The sequence below is a fragment of the Mus caroli genome, chromosome 12 (assembly GCF_900094665.2).
Source record: "Mus caroli chromosome 12, CAROLI_EIJ_v1.1, whole genome shotgun sequence".
Taxonomy (NCBI): Eukaryota; Metazoa; Chordata; class Mammalia; order Rodentia; family Muridae; genus Mus; species Mus caroli.
Window position 1 is genome coordinate 29,228,661 of NC_034581.1, and position 12,446 is coordinate 29,241,106.

At 43.2% G+C, this 12,446-nt stretch overlaps 1 protein-coding gene across 2 annotated transcripts in view; it reads left to right on the forward strand.

The window, feature by feature from the left end:
• The first annotated feature begins 6,486 nt into the window (after positions 1–6,486).
• Positions 6,487–12,446, forward strand: part of Nampt (nicotinamide phosphoribosyltransferase) — a 34,260-nt gene continuing 28,300 nt past the window's right edge. The window contains exons 1-2 of one of the 2 annotated variants that reach the window (XM_029484514.1): positions 6,995–7,053; positions 7,212–7,314. In XM_029484514.1, the coding sequence (XP_029340374.1) occupies positions 7,010–7,053; positions 7,212–7,314 (147 nt within the window). In that variant the 5' untranslated portion in view covers positions 6,995–7,009. Of the gene's footprint in view, positions 6,779–6,994; positions 7,054–7,211; positions 7,315–12,446 lie in introns of those variants that run through there. The other variant, XM_021179359.2, reaches the window with a different exon arrangement.

Consider the following 12,446-nt stretch of genomic DNA (forward strand, 5'->3'; position numbering starts at 1 on the left):
GCTTGAGGTGACTGCCAGCCCCTGCACAGGGCAGGACTTCTACAGAAGATACATATAGTATCTTCACTAAGGAAATAATTATTCTTCCACTTCTTAGCCTGGATTTAGGTGGATCAGCCTTTCTGGGGTAGGGTGGGATGGTCTCTTGGACAGGAGATTGGCAGGTCCTGGTAGGCTAATTCTTATGAAAAGAGACCGTCACAGGTAATATTTTGAATTTTGGAGCAGTTCTGAATGTCGTGTCTCCATCCAGGTCCAGAGGTAGACTTCATTCTTTTGACCAGGAGGAGATAGTTTCAATGAAGCCCTAATATCCATCCTCCGTGGTCTCCAAGGCTGCTGAACACTGTGACTTCTACTGCCAAGACAGCTCACAATCTATTGGAATTAGTTTAGGGAAGGAATTTGGAAAAGTTTAAAGCCTAACCATGCAGTAGAAGCTTAAGCACCACTCTATCTGGCACTAAAGAGACCTAAATACTGAGGGTCTTAAAAAGAGCCAAATAGTAAAGGCTTACAAAGCTTCATATGAAAATAAGAAATCCATTAGGATTTGAATTAGAGGCACTCATGGTACATGGTGACAAGGAGTTCCTCTACATTTTGCCCATACTGTAGTCAGACTTATAAGCATAAGCATGATGCAATATTAATGTAATAGAGGAAATTACATGGTAATCCAGCATTCACATTTTTCATGTTGTTGCAACTGATACTTTTTAAGCAACATCTACACTGAGAATAGGCAGCTTAATGCAGGACAGAAATATTCTAAAACATGTACTCTTTCAAGAAAGGGAACAAATTCAAAGCTGTGGACAGGAAGATGTGGTTGTTAAAGGAACTGTGAAATTATAAAGAAGCCAAACATTCTGCAGTGGGGCAATAGGACTATATCGTGAACATCTCAGGAACGGGGAATCATCTCAACCTGAGCTCCAGGGTATAAAAAGGTAAAAATCATTTTAAAAGATTCCACTTGAGAGCAGCACCGCTGGGTACCCTACTTACTTCTCAGCTAGGAAGTCATTTTCCCTGGATTCCCTTCACCTTGCGTAGGTATCCAGGTATTTGGAGGCTACTGCTACCGTGGTCAAAGGAAACCAGCTGCAGTAGAGCATGGGGCAGACCTTGGTGTTGTCTGCATGATGCTGGCTTTATAGGTGTGCAGAATGCAACAATCGCAGGATCCAGAGGGTTCCACCAAGGCAAGCCTGACAAGTCAGTCAATGTAGCCTTTGGTTGGGATCCCACAGGCAGTCCTGTGAGGATGACATGTGAAACTGTAAGGGTAAAACTGAAGATATAATAGAAAGATGCTAGGTACATGGGACATTTCCATGAAAAGTTGCAGGCACAGAGCACAGCCAGCCCAAGAAAGAAACCTTATGGGCTACAATAAGAATGGCTGTTCAAGTTCAATTAGTAAAAAACAAAACAAAACAAAACATTATATAGATGGTCGTGTCACTACTATCCTTGATATTTGCTATTGTAAGTTATTTTATTTTAATATTATATTCATGGATAAATCATGATTTATGCAATTATGAGGAACCATGAGTTATTTTGCATATGTATACCATGTGAAATGTCTTGTAAACCAGGATAAAGAATTTCATACTATTAATATTTAAATATAATTGCTTTGATTAACTGTGCTTACATAAATTAATTAAAGCATATAGTTGAAACGGTTATTTTTTTAAAAAGGTTTAAACTGTGTTAGATAAATTGGGGCATATGTACTTATAACATGTTTGACACTGTTTCCCCTTAGGTCAGTGACAAACATTGAAGAGTGAGTTCAGGACTCTTACCTGTTCACTTACAAGGAAACAAAACAAAATGTGTCTTCAGAGACTTTCAAGGCAAGATTAGGTACGAAACCCAAGTGAGAATTACATCTGATAACAGAGGTAGGCTAAGATAGGTACCTGACAATCAATTGAACAAACAAACAAACAAATTGTAATCAATCTATACAATCTGTTCTATATAGTCTGTAGGCCTTCAGTCTTATAGGAAGAACTAAGTAATATCTGACACATGGCCTATACATTTGGTTACCTTGGGAACAGATGTGGTCAAAACTTAGCCTTCATTAGACTTACAGTAAAGATATAGTTTACATTTACTGTATATGTCAAACTATATAAATAGGTATGTTTATAAACATGGACTGATGAAAGCTAAGGTTTTTAATCTTGTACTATTTAATAGAATTTATTCCATATTCAAACAAATGGCTATCGAAGCCTCTGAGTTTCCATCCTGTCTGCATGCAGCCCCAGTTGTCAGACATGAAGTTATGCTAGTTAGGATTTGACTTGTGTCCTGCTGTGTTTCGGATTTGCTTCATTTCTATCCCTCATCCCTGTGTTCCCGTTTCTCTTTTGCAGAGCGGGAATGCTTACTCTTCACCCCTGTATCTTGAGAGCTAACATTTTGTTTTGAACTCTGCAGAGAGCTTGGACTTAAAGTTTCAAGATATTAAGGATTCTTGAAGATGGACTAAATGCATTTTATACGTCAGATGGTGAGGAGTCTTTGACCAGAAGTAGAATTTTATGGTTTGAATAGGAACTGCCCTCTTCTGGCTCATGTGTTGAGAGCTTGTCAGCTGATGGTACTATTTGGTGAGATGATAGAAATGTTATGATTTGGATGTTTGCTAGAAGAAGGTAATCAGGGCGTGTTCCTGGGACTATACCGTGTCTCCATTCCCGCCCTCTCCTCAGCACCTCCATTTTTGACTTCCATGAAGTGAGATCCTTTCCCTATCACTCATTCCACCATGACTCCCTCCCCTACTCCAAGTCCAAACAAGACAACACTGAGTAATATGGATCAAACTCTGAAACTATGAGCCAAATAGATGTTTCCTCGTCTATAACTATTTCTCTAAGGTACTTCCCCATTGGCAAATACCTAACACATGTGGTAAGAATAAATAGCACGTCAGATGGGGCAAATTGGGGTCTGTGGCAAAGGCCTTGAGAACCAGAGCCAGTATACAGAGAGGGGAATGAGTGAGACACACAGCAAGGATTTAGTGATCAAAAACCAGACTACTGAAGTTTATGGTTTCACTGGTGGGAAGTCTTTTATCTGGAAAAGTAGAGAGCATAGAAACTGATTAAATGAACAATATCCAGGCCTTAATTGTTCCTCAGAAGTTGTTCCTGCAGGGAAGGGTTATATTCACATGCAATTATATGTTAATCTTACAATCAAATGCTGAGCTTGCTAGGGATCATGAAGTACCTCTGATTCTGTCTCCCTCCACTGTGAACCCCAACTACTGTATAGCTGCTAAGTAAAAGAGTTCAAGCGAATAGAAGGTCTGCCTTTGAAACCCTTAGTGCTTCAGTGTACAGCGTGGTGTCTGTGCAAGGTGCTGACATGTTCCTTTTGGGTTGACTGAATTAGGATTAGTTTCTTGTTATCCTGATCTCTATTTAATAGCAGGAATAGTCATTCTTTCGGTATTGGGATATTATAAATATTCAAGAATATCTTATATGTTCGGGGCAAAATGGTGAATGGTGTTCATTGCCTAATCATGCAAACTAAGCTGGAAACAAGGAGACATGAAAATGAATTCATAAAATCCCAGGACAAAAGAAGAGGAGACAGAATTCAGAATCATTTCAAAACAGAAGGTGTTCTTAGTTTAGTCTGAGACATAGAATTTATGACTCACAAATTTTAGGGTAGAGTCTAGTGAATCTACTTCCGTTAACCTCGGCCTGTGCAGCAGTGAACCTGCTTTCTTTCGCCATGTTTTTACCTTTTCTAGACTCTAATATAGTTAGTAGTCATAGAACATGTAACCCGTCACGTTCAGTTTCTTCAAGAATATCCTTCACATGTCAAATATAAGCCAGGGAACATTCATCCTGAGTAAAAATCCCTAAAGAAAACCAGAGTCTATGCGCAAGTTATATTTTTTCTAATATCCCTTAAAATAATTATTAAAATTAAGATTGTCTCTCTAGATACCACTAACAGGCATCTGCTAGAGCATACATGATGAACATAGCTCACTAAGGAAAGTATTAAATTATAAAGATCTTGGCATCCTCTAATAATCCTAACAGGTTTATTTTCTCAGCCATTGATTTGGACTTTAGAATCTTAGACAAGTAGCTGTCAGCAAAATTTATAAGTAATGATGACAACTGGACCCCATATAATATTGCAATGTGTTACATAACTCATTGTTCCTCATAATTTTATAAAATCATGATTTATCCATGAATATAATATTAAAAATAAAATAACTTACAATAGCAAATATCAAGGATAGTAGTGACATGATCATTTATATAATTTTTTTTAATTGAACTTGGACAGCCATTCTTATTGTGGCCCATAAGGTGACTGACTGACTGACTGACTGACCTCTAGATGGATAGAGTGATCCAGAGCTCTGAAAGAGTAGACAGGACCTACGTGAATCTGGTTATTTATTATTTGTGATATGGGAATCCGTGAGAAACAGTTTGTTAGATCTTTGACACACTACTAAAGGTGCCAACTACATTCTTCTTTCAAGTTATCTTTCAGTAGATATTATTTCTGAGTGAAATCTTGGTTTTATATCTGGTGAATCATTGCATATCACAGTCCTAAACCCCGATTCATTCAAAACCAGCCTGGTTTAAAGATAATAGTTGTGCGAAAACTTGACAAATTCTACCTTTGGCAATGTGGTTTTCTATTAGTAACATGATTTGTGTGTTAAGTCAGCTTTCATCCCTTCGACAAAATACCTGATAAAATCAACTCTGAAGGAGGAAAAATGTTGATTCTGGCTCAGTTTCAGTTCACAGTTGCTCGACCCTGTTGCTTTGTGCTTGTGGTGGCATGACACCTGACATCCGAAGAGAAAGAAAAAGGAATGAGATAAGTGTTGCAATTATTGAACTACCTCTACTCAGACCCCAACTCTTAAAAGTTGATCTGCTTCCTTCTTGTCAGTCCACACTAGCATATAGGCCTTTGCGGGGGAGGGGCTTTTAAGACCTCTAAGAACTTCAATAGTCACCTTTTCCTCTAAAGATTGCTGTGGGATTAAGCCAGTAATACTCCTGCAGACCCTATTCTTGAACTTATCTAGCAATGTCAGTATGCTTACAATGTTAGCATTTTTACATTTTGGGCTTTTTCATTTTTATACAGGGAAAAAAACTCAAAGATTGCAAGATCAAATTTTGTTTATAGAAAACGCTACCATGAACAAAGACTACTTTGTAATTAGAATAATTTTTTTCTGCATAAAACAGCCTAAAATAGCGGTCAATTGTAGATGAACTGATGCTGTCACTGAGCTCTTGGATCCTTTGAAAGCTGTTTGACTTTTCCTGGAGAAAAGTCTCAACCGTCCTTTGTGTCTTAAGGGGAAGGTTAAATGCAACCCTCTCAGACAATGAAGGGACAAGACCAAACTGAATATAACATTGTTGAGAAGTAAAAGGCAAAAGGAAGCTTGATGCAGTCTGTGCCACTTTAGTTATACCTTTTTCCCCCTGCTACTTGTATTCCATAAAAACAAAACAACAACAAAACCTAAATCTTAGAATTCTTAAATGCTATTAAACATGCAAAGGGAATTTTAGTTCTATGCAAAACAAATTTGCAACTCTGTATGTGAAAACTGAACAAGAGGACAGGCTCATGGAAGTTGGATGACGTCATCAGACGTCACTTCGCTTATTTGGGAGGTTACTAGCTCTTTCCCCCACGATTTAATGATTTAAAGGAAAAAAAAAAAAAAAACAGATCCACTGTATAACTGTATAAGACTTGGCTGTATGCCTTTTACTTCCCAACAATATTAGATTCAATTTGGTCTTGTCCCTACTTTGTCTGAGAGGGTTGAATTTAACCTTTCCCTAAGACGCAAAGGCTTTTCTCCAGGAAAAGTCAGCCTTCAAAGGATCAAAGAGCTCAGCTACAGACAGAGCGGGGAGAAAAGCAAGTCCACGCGCCAGGGCAACTCAGACCGCAAACAGCTCCTCTGATTTTAAAGGAAAATCTAGAGGATCAGGATCCACAAGACGGATGGGGACCAAAGATTTCATCCATCGTCCAAGCGGGAGACAAAGGTAACTCAGCGCGTGCGGGAACAGGGAGACGACAGTGGGTGGCTCCTTGGCCTTAGCTGGTGGCGTGACTCCAACAAGACTCTCAGGACGAGCAGGGACTGGGTAGGACAAGAGGAAGGTCCGGGTTGGGGCGGGCAAAGAGACTCCCCGCAGGAGGGGCGAGGCTGGGAACGCCAAGCCACGCCCCTGCAGCAGACCACGCCCCTCAGAGGCAGGCGCCCAGGTCACGCGCTGGGGTGACGGTCCGCTTTAGGCCCCGGGCGGGCGCAGCTGAGGCAGAGCGCGTGCCTCACGTCCTCCTCAGTCCCCCCCCGCCCCTGCGCTGCGCACGCGCAGCCGTGCCCCGCCCCTTGTCCCCGGGATGGGCGGGGCGCGGAGCCGCCGGGAAAGCCGCCGGAGCGCGCTGGGCAGGGGAGCGCGCTAGCCTCGGCCGCCGCGTCACGGACCTGCCCGCCCTCCCGGCCCCTCCCCGCGCTCCGTTCCCTGCTCTCCCGCCCCCCTGCGAGCGAGCGGTGACTTAAGCAACGGAGCGCAGCGAAGCCCATTTTTCTCCTTGCTCGCAGCCGCGCCGGGCAGCTCGTGGCGCGGCGCCTCCGCTCCGGCCCGAGATGAATGCTGCGGCAGAAGCCGAGTTCAACATCCTGCTGGCCACCGACTCGTACAAGGTGGGGTTGCGATGGGGGGGTCTCCGGGCCCGGGGCGGCGGGAGTCGGGGCGGCGGGATGGGGCAGGTGGAGGAGCCGCAACGCGGTGGCTGAAGGATGGAGGCGCGGGCCGGAGGCGGGGCCTACGCCGCGGCGGGGGCGCGGCCGGAGGCTCGGCGGGATGGGCGCACGCTGCAGCTACCGTAGCCGCCGGCGGCCTTGGCTCTGGGACAGGGAGGACTGGATGAGACCATGGGACGATCGGGCCGGTTAGGTAACAGCCCCTGGCTCGGCAGGTACGGTCCTGCCCCGGGGAGCTCGGGGAGAGGTCCTGGCGGTGTGCCCCTCACCCAGCCAGTGGTCCCAGCGCGGAGGATAAACCCGGCCCCGGGAGCCGCGTCTGATTCTGCTGTCCCACTCGGTGGGGTTGCATTTCCAACTCCCTTGCACCTAGGGATCATTCACGTGCCTGGCCCCTGGTTGCAGAGGCCAGTGTGCTCTGGCTCTCCAGGATCAACTACGTGATTTCTGTGAAATGGAAAGTGAAACACCAAGAGGTAAAGGAACTGGAGTTCTAACCCTGGAGAATTTGTGGGGAGAGTAAAATGGCACATTGCTTTAAGGTGCCTATTGAGTTGACTCTTGCACTAATTCTATTTGATATGCACCTTAGCCAAGAGAGGAGTGATGAAGAAATGCCCGCCACCACCCCCAACACACATACACACTTTGTGAAATGAACTGCACTGATCTTCAGTTAAGTTTGTTAGCCAAGACGCTTAAAAGGTAAAATGTCAGACTAGTAGGACCCTCGCGAGAACAGATTAAATTTTAGCTTTCAAGTTTAGTATTTACTTGAACATCGTAATGGTTTTGAGTGTAGCGATTTAGACGTAGTACTCCCGTGGTTTTGTTTTGGTTCTTTGCTTTTTACTTTTTTTTAACCCTGTAATCTGAATGTTTCAGAGTCCCACTTGCTTACATACTAGTTTGTCCCTGTTCTTTTTTTTTTTTTTTTTTTTTTTNAGAGTCCCACTTGCTTACATACTAGTTTGTCCCTTTTTTTTTTTTTTTTTTTTTTTTTTGTAAACTATTGTAAGTAATTTTTCATTTTAAAGGGTCCAAGATTTATCAACAGGTGGTCTTTCGCATGGAATTTCATTTTACTTCATTTTAGTTTTTTGAGGCAGAGTTTCTGTGTAGCAGCCCTGGCTGTCCTAGAACCTGCCTTGTAGACCAGGCTGGCCTTGAACTCAGAGGCCTGCCTCTGCCTCTGCCTCCTGAGTCCTGGAATTAAAGGTGTGTGCCTCCACATCCTACTTCAGATGGGATTTTAAAGTGGAAATCACCTTCGAAAGATTATTACCATTTCTGTTGTGGTACTGGAGGCTCTAAATCTCTGCGTGATTTAGTTCAGTTGAAGTGTTTAGTCTAAAATCACTAAATTCTTAGTGATTTTAGAAAAGTCTCATTTTGTAAAAGTAAAATATCAGTAAATATCCCAAGATAATTTTCAGATATTTTACTGTATTATGTGTAAACGATTGAACATAAAGGGAAATATAAACAGACATAAAAGGCCAGGTTTAAGGAGGGCACATAATTATTTTAATCCCAACACTCAGAAACCAGAGAGGCAGGCTTCTGTGAGGTCCAGGCTAGTACGCTCTACATAGCAGATAAGGAGCAGCTGGAACTACATGGTTTATCAAAAAGACAGCAGTAGCTCCTCCAGCCATTGTGAGTACCAAGTGTGAAGCTGCTGCAGGTTGCAGTGGTGTTTGGAGATGCATCTAGTTAATAAGTAATCTTAAAGCTTTCTAATGTCCTAGCAAGTCCTGCTTATCTGCGTGAATTTTATTTGCATATAATAAATTTTATTCCTGACCGGTGGTCTCAGGGGGCTAATATTAAAGTATTTATCCTTCTTGTCTTTTTAATCCTAGGTAGAGAGGTAGCAAGAGTGCTAAGCACGACATTACAAGTAATGAAAATTCTTTCATTTGGCAATTATATATTCTTGTCAGATCTCAAAAATTTGTGGCTGCTTAGGAGAGAGTGGCTGGAGGATGAAGAGATTCTTCTGAAATTAAAGGGAAATGGTTTCCTGAACCACACAGAGCAGAGAAGGTGGTGGCCGAGCATATAGCAACATGTGGGATACATTTTCACAGTGTCCTTAAGAAAGGGCAGGACACTCGGGGCTGTGCAGGAGCATTTGAAGCACACTTCCATTTCTGGGATCTCGTATTTCATTGTGTATAATAAGGAGCTGAGAACACAGGCAGATGCAGCTCTTCAGTTTCATCTTGAGTTCATTTTCCAAACAAAAAGGGCCTGCTCTTACGGCTTCAATCATTTATATTTTCAGAATCGCTTAGGGCACATTTCCTACCCAGCTTTAGTGACATTGCACTAACCTGGCTAGGGAAGATGGGCGTGAGCCACTCCAGCCATTGCGGTGGTTGGATTGCTTTCCCTTTACAGGGACTTTCCTGTAAAGGAGACGTGGTTTTTCCTTTGAGCTTACCTCTGGGATAATCAGAAATAATCAGAAAGCAGTCAAAGATGGTTTTCTTTTGGATTCCACAAAACTATACTTTTTTTCCTGAATAAGCGCCTACAGCAGAGAATAGTTTTAACATTTTTTTCAACATTTTATCTCTAGCAGATTAGCAGAAGACACTGTCATTGTGCTATGGCTGGAAAAGACAGAACACACAAAAGTAGTCCTTCAGCAGTGTTCAGGTCTCATCACCCCACTGAGAGATGTGCCGCCAGGGTAGCTTGCTTCTCAGAGGCTTCCTAGGCCGCAATGTAGGGCCCAGCACTCTGCCGTCATTCCTTTATACGGAGTGAAGGAACCCAGAGGGAACAACAGCGTGTTACAATCCAGGGTGGAGAGAAAAGTTGGTTTTAGGGACGCTTCCAAGAGCTGCCTAACTTCCTTGTGGCAGTGAAACCGGCAGACATTGTGTTCTCCAATGGCTGAGGAACACAGGAAGTTGAGAATTATTGCAGAAGAGATTGGGAGAGATGAGAATCATATGACCAGGTTGATTCTGACTGGAACTTCCAATCTTTTCCTCTCACTGGTTTCCATTTTTTGTAATCTCCTCTTCTCTGCTTCTGAGTAAACACTACAGGCTTGGGACATGGGTCCATGGCACCAGTGCTTACCAATGAGGAGGGGCAGTGCTAGGACTCAGCGTTTTGGTTTTTTGTTGTTGTTGTTTTGTTTTGTTTTTGTTTTTTTCTCCTGTCCTTAAAACACATGTATGTAACAGTCATTGACATACCTCTGTAGACCTAGCACCCTTGGTTACATAGGAAGTATGGGCTAGCCTGGGCTATATGAGACCTTGTCCTAAGGAAGAAGGTGATACTTTAAATATATTTCTTCAAGTAAGTTTTATAAGTTGTAGGGGAAACTTGGACAATTGAAATAAGACAGTAAAGCTGGCAACATCAGGTAAAGAAAGGTGCTTGCTCTCAGGCGGGGACCCACGTGGTAGAAGGAGAGAACCAACTCCTACAAGCAGTTTATGCTTCAGACCTGAATTGCAACAAATTATCTTCTGTGGCAGCAAATTTCCAGGGCTTCGAAAACTTTAAAAACTCCTGGGAAGCAGATAACTTTGGCTTTTTTTCCCCATACATTGCGTTAGCTGTAGTGAAGCAGGGGAGTCAGCCAGGACGGGGATAGTAGAGCCTACTCTGATGCTGTAGGTGTTGCCCATATGATGGAACTTGTTCTGTGGCATTGAATATGTTAGCCCATTGCATTTTAAACTTTGGCTCTTAATTATTTCTTACCAGTTAAAAATACAAGTGTAACGGAAGAAGTGGGCAAGTGAATACCAGTTGCCTTTGGTGATATGATACCAGTTTATGAGGAAAGATCTTGAGAAAGTATCTCAGGTCAACCTATGGAATACCTTAAAGGAGCAACTAGAGAAAATTACACCTCATTTCCTGTCTTAGTCAGAGTTCAGTTTCTGTGAAGAGACTCTGTGACCATGGCAACTCTCCGAAAACATTTAATTGGGGTAGCTTACAGTTCAGAGGTTCAGTCCATTATTATGGTGGGAAGCATGGCAGGTGCTGGAGGAGCTAGGCTTGATTCAAAGGCCACAGAAGGAGAATTGGGTGGCCCACACCCACAGTGAACACATTTCCTCCACTAAGACCTCACCTACTCCAACAAGGTTACACTTCCTAATAGTCCCACTCCAGAGGACCAAGCATTTAAATGAGCCTTTGGGAGCCATTGTTATTCAAACCAGCACATTCCTCCAGTAGGATTCTGCTTACGTTAAGTATGCCTTTATCCTCAGTCCCCCACTGTCCTAGTGGCCAAGGGTAGGAATACTTGGGAATGGAATGTGTTCGTGTAGTTGCTTGGCTAACAGCCCGCTTTGGAGAAAGTTCCCTGTGTTAAACATGGGACTAGAACCTCTTTATTCTAGACATCGAAAGTTATTGTCTAGCACCTAATCTGTTAGAAGCGTGTAGGAACTTTTTTTTTTCCTAGCTAAAAAAGAAAACTAACAATAGATATGTTGCCTCCATGCATGTCTGTGTGCCACATGTGTGCCAGGTCCCTCTAAATTCCTTGGACCTGGAGCGACAGAGAGTTGTGGGCTACCATGTGGGTGCTAGGAACTGAAGTCCAGTTCTTAATGGCTGAGCCATCTCTCCAGGCCCTGAGACAGCTCACCTTTTCATCAGCAAAGCAGGCGCAGTGAAGGTCTGTTAAAGGCTCCTGTGTTCCTCGCAGAGCTCTTAGCCACCGAGGACCCTGCCAGTTCAAGGAACAATTACTAGTAAGGTTGCCTGGGAATGTGAAGAATTTTCTGTTTCTCATAGAATCATTTTATCTAGCAATAGAAATTAAGGCAGTGGAAAAATTAACAGGAGTCAAGATCTTCCTTTTCATACACTTAACTGAGCACACGAAACTGATTAGTGTTGCTTCGTGTTGAAGACTGGGCTCTTGATCTTCCCACTTATCCCTCCCATAGTCTTCATTGACTCAATAAACGAGCCCTTTGTTTGAGAAGAAGCTGAAGTAGGGTTTGTTACATACCTGTGGTTGGTCTGTTACTCACCAGGTAGCCCAGGCTGGCCTTCCAGCTCAAGGCAACCTTCCTGCCTTCCCTGAGTGCTGGCATTTCAGGTGTGTGCCACTACTCCTGTAAATGGCACCATTGTTAACCCAGTTGCTCAACCAAACTCTAGGAGGTATCTGTGATGTCTCCTTGCTCTCCACATCCAGCTCTAACCCTTCTTTACCTCTAGAAACACTGGGTAGGTCTTTTCCTTACTGACTTGTGGGCAGTAACTTCTGAATTCATGACTCTGCTCTGAGCATCCAGTAATCCATGTTTCTCTTTCTGTCTGCAGGACTGATTGTTTTATGCTGGGGTGTGTGTGTGAGACAGAGACAGAGACAGAGACAGAGGCTTTCACCTGTGCCATCTATCTTCCCCCAACCCCCAGACTGGGAAATTGTGAGGAGGGGCTAGGAGTTGTAGCTCAGTGTTAGAGCATGTACTTATCATATGTAAGAGCCTAGATTCAATTTTCAGCATTAAAAAAATTCGAATCAGGTTACAGCTACCCTGGCTTAAGACATAGAGGCTTCCATTGCAGTTAATACACAATGGGAGCTCCTTCTCAACCCCTG